At 47.9% G+C, this 6,470-nt stretch overlaps 1 protein-coding gene across 1 annotated transcript; it reads right to left on the minus strand.

Moving 5' to 3' along the window:
- Positions 1 to 277: 277 nt before the first annotated feature.
- Positions 278 to 5,934, minus strand: ODF4 (outer dense fiber of sperm tails 4). Its single transcript, XM_006750304.1, is given in 4 exon segments — positions 278 to 462; positions 654 to 788; positions 5,462 to 5,819; positions 5,821 to 5,934. Coding segments are annotated over 4 exon segments (792 nt in total).
- Positions 5,935 to 6,470: the final 536 nt, after the last annotated feature.

A 6,470-nucleotide genomic window follows, 5' to 3' on the forward strand; every position in this document is an offset into this window, starting at 1 on the left:
GCTCCTGAGGAGGAACAATTGGGAAACAAAGTTGTTCTTTCTCCCTCCTTCTCCTCCTTCAAGTTGTTGTCTTGTCTCAACAACGGCCAGACATGATAAACAAGAGACCATTTATTCCACATCGCTCCAACAATAAGCAAGCAGGAACAAGGAGGAAAAGTAATATTCTCCCTCTCTAACTCCTTGCAGTGATGAAGGCCAACCACCCCCCCCCCCCAAGGTTGTGAGAAAGGATGAGGACAGGGATGCAGATGAATGGGCAGGATTTCCGACAAGGTTACGAAGATGCCTTCTTTTGCTCAGGATCCGGGACTTCCCTCTGGGTGATAGAGGCATGTGAGACAACCGGCTTCTTCAGCAAGTTTTGTAGAGGGCTGGAGCAGTTGCTGCAGAACTTAGTGCCACAGGGACGGTTCATAATCACCATCCAGAAGTGTTGGTGGTTGAAGTAACAGAGGGCTGCTGGGAAAGCACAAAGGGATGGGGGAGAGGAAATTTGGAGAACCGGAAGAAAGTGGCCAGCGAGATGAGGCCAAAGGGAAGATAATTCCCTAAGAACTTGTCCTTGGGGGTTACCAGCCTCCCTCCCTGCACACTTCCTCTGCCCCGAGCCACCCATGTCCCCTCCTGCCCGGGGCCCTCAGGCCACTCACCACAGGTGACATAGAGGACAAACACCAGCCAGCCTATGAAATAGCTCCAGCCGATGGGGACTGATAAATTCTTCTTCAACTCAAAGATCCAGAGGTTAATAGGAAACAACATCAGGGTGAAGAAAATAAGGATAACTAGGAGACAGGGACGGGAGAGATCTTATTCTTACCTGAGGACCCCACGGAGATTCTCCCTCACCTTCTGGGATACAACCACAAACCACGATCAACCCCTCCAACCCCACCTCTCCTGGAACGAGGAAATGGCGGGGCTCAGTTCTCAAGGACCACCAGTTTTGTTCAGCCACCACCCACCAGACCCCTACCCCACCCCCAAAGAAAGGAAGAGGGAAAAGTACCCAAGAAGATGTGTTTTGGGAGAAACTAAGGACCACTTTCCAGAGCCAGGGGGTACCTTCAAAGAAGCTCATGATAGTCCCAACCCAGCTAAAGAAGGGCAGTCTCTGAAGACCAGGTAGGTACGGCAGGTGCAACCAGACGGTGAAGATAAGGCCCAGCACCAGCGCCAGGCAGAAAGTTATCATGGCCACCCCGAAGATTGGGTGGTTTGTCCACAGCTTAAAACTATCTGGAGAAAATGAGAAAACGGGACGAACTTAGGATTCACAAAGGAGAAAAAGTATATAATAGAATGACATGAGAAAAGGTTAACTAAAGAAATGTGCATTTTCAAAAAAGATTTATTTATTTGAGAGAGAGAGAGTGAGAACTTGCAGGGGGAGGGGCAGAGGGACAGAGAGAGAAACTCCAGCAGACTCCTCACTGAGCACGGGGTGGGGGCCCAACGCAGGGCTCGATCTCACGACCCTGAGATCAGGACGTGAGCCGAAATCAAGAGTCAGACGCTTAACCGACTGAGCCACCCAAGTGCCCCAGAAATGCACATGTGAGATTACAATGAAGTATCACTTTCACTCATTAAATAAGCAAGGATTATTGATATGGAGATTGTTTGATAATCCCAACCATACAAAAATGAAAAACAGAGGACTTGAAGTGTGTGTCTCAAAAGAAGAAATACAAAAGTCCCATATACACATGAAGCTCAATACGAAGAATTGCCAAGTAAATGTGATTTGTTAACCTATCAAATCAGCAAAGATCAAGACAAAATTGATGACACCTGGTATAGGAAAGGATTTAGAGAGAAGAGGTGCTCTCATACGCTACCACAGGTCAGCATTTCCGATGAGTGACCTGGCACAAAATATCAGAAATAATGTAAAAGGTTAAGACCCTTTGACTTGGCAATGCTTCTTGGAATTTATGGTAAGGAAATAATCCAAGAGCAGCACTAAATCTGTGTCCAGGGATCTTCTCTGCACAGATACTTATATGTCCAAGGAGAGATTTGTTAAATGTATTGTACCCATTCGTTGGATTATTATGCATTCATTAAAAAATGATATGGGAGGGGGACGCCTGGGTGGCTCAGTCATTAAGCGTCTGCCTTCGGCTCAGGTCATGATCCCAGGGTCCTGGGATCGAGCCCCACATCGGGCTCCTTGCTCAGCAGGAGAGTCTGCTTCTCCCTCTCCCACTCCCCCTGCTTGTGTTCCCTCTCTCGCTGTCTCTCTGTCAAATAAATAAAATATTTTTTAAAAAATGATACGGGGGCGCCTGGGTGGCTCAGTTGGTTAAGCGACTGCCTTCGGCTCAGGTCATGATCCTGGAGTTCCTGGATCGAGTCCCGCATCGGGCTCCCTGCTCAGCGAGGAGTCTGCTTCTCCCTCTGACCCTCCCCCCTCTCGTGTGCTCTCTCTCTCACTCTCTCAAATAAATGAATAAATAAAATCTTTAAAAAAAATGATACGGGGGCACCTGGGGGGCACAGTCGATTAAGCGTCCGACTCTTGGTTTTGGCTCAGGTCATGATCTCGGGGTTCTGAGATTGAGCCCCATGTTGGGCTCCGCACTCAGCAGGGAGTCTACTTGAGATTCTTTCTCCCTCTCCCTCTGCCCCGCCCCCCGACTCTCTCTCTCTCTCTTAAATAAATAAATAAATCTTTTTTTATTTATTTGAGAGAGAGAGACAGCGAGAGAGGGAACACAAGCAGGGGGAGTGGGAGAGGGAGAAGCAGAGTCCCCGCTGAACAGGGAGCCCCATGTGGGGCTCGATCCCAGGACCCCGGGATCATTACCTGAGCCAAAGGCAGATGCTTAACAACTGAGCCACCAGGCACCCCTAAATAAATCTTTTTTAAAAATGATATGATAGATGTTTGTCTCCAAACAGAAGATGTCTCGAAAGAAACGAGGAACCAGGAGTGGGGATTAGAGGCCAGCGGTGGGGGGGCTCCCTTCGCTGTGTCATCTTTTTTTTTTTTTTTTTTTGACAAAGAGAGACACAGGGAGAGAGGGAACACAAGTAGGGGGAGTGGGAGAGGGAGAGGCAGGCTTCCCACAGAGCCTGAGATCGTGATCTGAGCCAAAGGCAGACGCTTAACGACTGAGCCACCCAGGCGCCCCCTGTGTCATCTTTCATTTTGCTTCCATTTCCACTCCATTCACATACTACCTAATCAAATAAATCTTAAATACTCGTGATGCTATAGAAATATTAATGACAGGAATAAATACCTAGAACTGCAAAGGGGAGTTTGCAACCCAGAGCATGGAGAATTGCGGTTTTGAAAATATAAATATATACATTTATCAAGATACAAATAAATATATGTTTATTTGTATATGTGTATTTGTATTTATAGATATCTCATACACACACATTCATACACAAGAGACTGGAAGTAAATTCACTGGCAATGCCAACTGTGATTATATCTATATGAGCAAATTTTAGGTCAGTTTTATTTTCTTTCTTAAACGTTCTGCATTTCCCACAATAACTAACTGTGCAACTAACTTTTTCTTATCAGAAAAAAATTATCTATTTATATATTTAGAATTAACAGTCATTGCCAACAAAGATACAATAAAACCAGCCTTCTTGTGCATTGTTAGTGGAAAGGTAAATTGCTATCACACTTTTTGAAAGCAACATGGAACATTTTATGAAGAACCTTAAAATATTTAACTCTTCCATCCGGTAAAGCCACTTTGGGAAATCGATACCAAAGAATTAACACTAAACACAGAAAAAAAAAAAAAAGTCCTTAACAAATTTTGTTGCTCCTTTTTTTTTGCAAATATGACATTGAAAAATAAATTTTACCAAGAATAGAAAAATAAAATTCAAGTAAAAGATGACAATCTATTTAGTTGATATATATGTCTATTAACTTATAATAGGGAAACATTTACTGCATCTCATAAAAATAAATTTCCGTACAGATTTTTAAATTATTTTTTTAAAAGATTTTATTTATTTATTTATTTGAGAGAGTGAGCAAGAGAGAGAACATGAGTGGGGAGAGGAGCAGAGGGAGAGGGAGAAGCAGGCTCCCCGCTGAGCAGCGAGCCCAACGTGGGGCTCGTGGGGCTCGATCCCAGGACCCTGGGAACATGACCCGAGCCGAAGGCAAACCCTTAACCGGCTGAGCCACCCAGGCACCCCTAAATTATTTTTAAATAATCTCTACAACCAGCATGGGGCTCAAACTCACAACCCCGAGATCAAGAGTCACACCCTCTGCGGACTAAGCCAGCCTGGCACCCCAAAGATAAATTTTTAAACAACATAAATTGAATACTTAAAATAATGTAAAAGATATAAGGTTATTTATGAAGAATGAGTACAGCTGTGTAAAAACCGTTCAAAACTTGTTCAAATTTTTTTTTTTTTAAAAAAAGCCTAGCAGAAACTTGAGTGCTTGGGGCTGGTCTTTGAGGAGCTCGGTTAGAGCAAGGCAGGTGCCTCCGTGAGTCTTGGAACCAGACACGCCCGAATTAGAATTCTAAACCTGCTCTCTTTGTAGGTGAAAAACAGTCAAATATTGACCCTCAGCCAGGTACTTTATCTGAGTCTCGGTGTTCTCATCCGTACAGGAAGGATGATCATCCCTATTCCTTAGGGTTGGTTGAGGATCTATCGAGCAAATGGAATAAGTATGCAATAAATGGTAGCTTTTTGTTTCCCCAAATTTATTGCGAGAAAGATGCATTTCTCTCATAATGGAAGAAACTAAGAGCCGCGTAACTTTTATTTTTATTATTATCTTTTTACTGTTAACGAGAGTGAAGTCACGGAACGGGGATCACGGAGATAGAAAGTTCTGGTTTCGCACAAGAGCTGAGCAAGGAGGCCCGAAGCTGGGAGGTGCGGGAGAGCATGGAGTACTGAGTTCAGGAACTGGCCGTGAAGGGCCACGAGAGCCTGGGAAAGAAGGAACGAGGAAACCAGACGTGGAAACCCAGAGCTGGCCCAGAAGAGCAAGGCCTGAGGCAGAAGGGAGGAGAAGGGGCTGGGACCAGGGCTGGGGAGGGAGAGCGACCAGGGGGCTCCTCCCGAAACTGGAAGCTCAGGGTACACAAGGCCAGAGGAAGACAATCCCCACCTCACTGGGGCTCTTCTCCCCATAGAACAGGGGCAGTTGTGTGATTAAGGAGTGATTCACCAGCACTGAGAGTCCACGCCCCTCACAGCCTTGTTACAGCCACAGACCAGGCTCTGAGTCTTCGCAGAAGCAATGATCTGAGTCAGGCAAAGCGGTTTGGACAGAATGGATGGGGGCAGGAAGACCCGTCCTCGGTGGTCTCCTCCAGTGAAGCCCTCTTGCGGGCCAGATCACTAGGGATGACCCGAAGGAGGGGACAAGGGCACGGGGTGACCCGGAGTGACCAAGGCAGACTGGAGCCCTGGGGTGCGGTGGGGGCGGGGAGGGTCTCACCATTCCAATTTTCTGAGTTGGAACAGCTCTTGGATTTGCAGATCCCCAGGGGCCCCATGGACATGACGTGAGTGGCCGTGTAGATTCTGGTGCTGACGTTGGTGGGCCAGCGCTGGTAGAAGCGGCTTTGAGAGGGGCACAGCCATTTCTTGGAGAAGACCATGACCAGCATCAGGGCGAAGGCGACCAGGCTGAGCTCTGAGGCCAGGACCTGCGCTATGCAGCGGGAGCTGTGTGTAATTCTCCACCACAGGGGCAACACGGAGACCCTCCGGGGCTCTGAGCTGTAATCCCTGAGCCCCTGACTGCTACTTCTGGGCTCAGAGAGTGAGTTCTTTACCCGCTCTTCTTGAGCCAGACTTCCCTCTGCCCCATCCTGCTTCTCAGCATCCGACTTCCTTTCCAAGTGTCTGGTGCTCATCCCTTTCTCCTCCTGACCCCGGGAACTCATCCCTAAAGTCCCCTGCCCCCATCTTGAGCACCCCCTGTCTCCCCCTGCCCCCTCCACCCCATCTCCCCCTTCTCTTGCTGGGCTCAGTCGTCCCTCATCTTCTAAATATTTCTATCCAGCAGAGCACCTGGCGCCACAGGGCCTGGGGTCTGGGAAAGAACAACCCATCCAGTAGGACAGGGCCCCTAACCGCCACGGAATATTCCTGAGGGGTGGGGGTGGGGGTCATCAAGTGGGGGAGGGGCCCACCGTGGCAGCCCCACTCCTAAGAGCTGTGGTTTCTGAGGGTGTCCCCTTCTCTTCCTAAGTCCTCTCCCCTGACCTTACCCCCAAATGCTGACAGACGGAGCAGGAGGGAGGAGATGCTTGTCCTCAGGGAAACAGCCTCCCTCCGTTGTTCTTTGGAAATGTCTTCTTCTCACGGCTTCCCCTACCCCTTCCCCTCCCTCCCACCTCCACTCACTTCTGGTGGACAGTTGCCATTCCCTTCCCTCTTCTCTGTACCTTCTTCCCTTCTTTTTCCCCTCAGCACCGGAAGGGGAAGCACATAGGATAAGG

This window comes from Leptonychotes weddellii, chromosome 15 (assembly GCF_054177405.1).
Source record: "Leptonychotes weddellii isolate Sample4059 chromosome 15, ASM5417740v2, whole genome shotgun sequence".
Taxonomy (NCBI): Eukaryota; Metazoa; Chordata; class Mammalia; order Carnivora; family Phocidae; genus Leptonychotes; species Leptonychotes weddellii.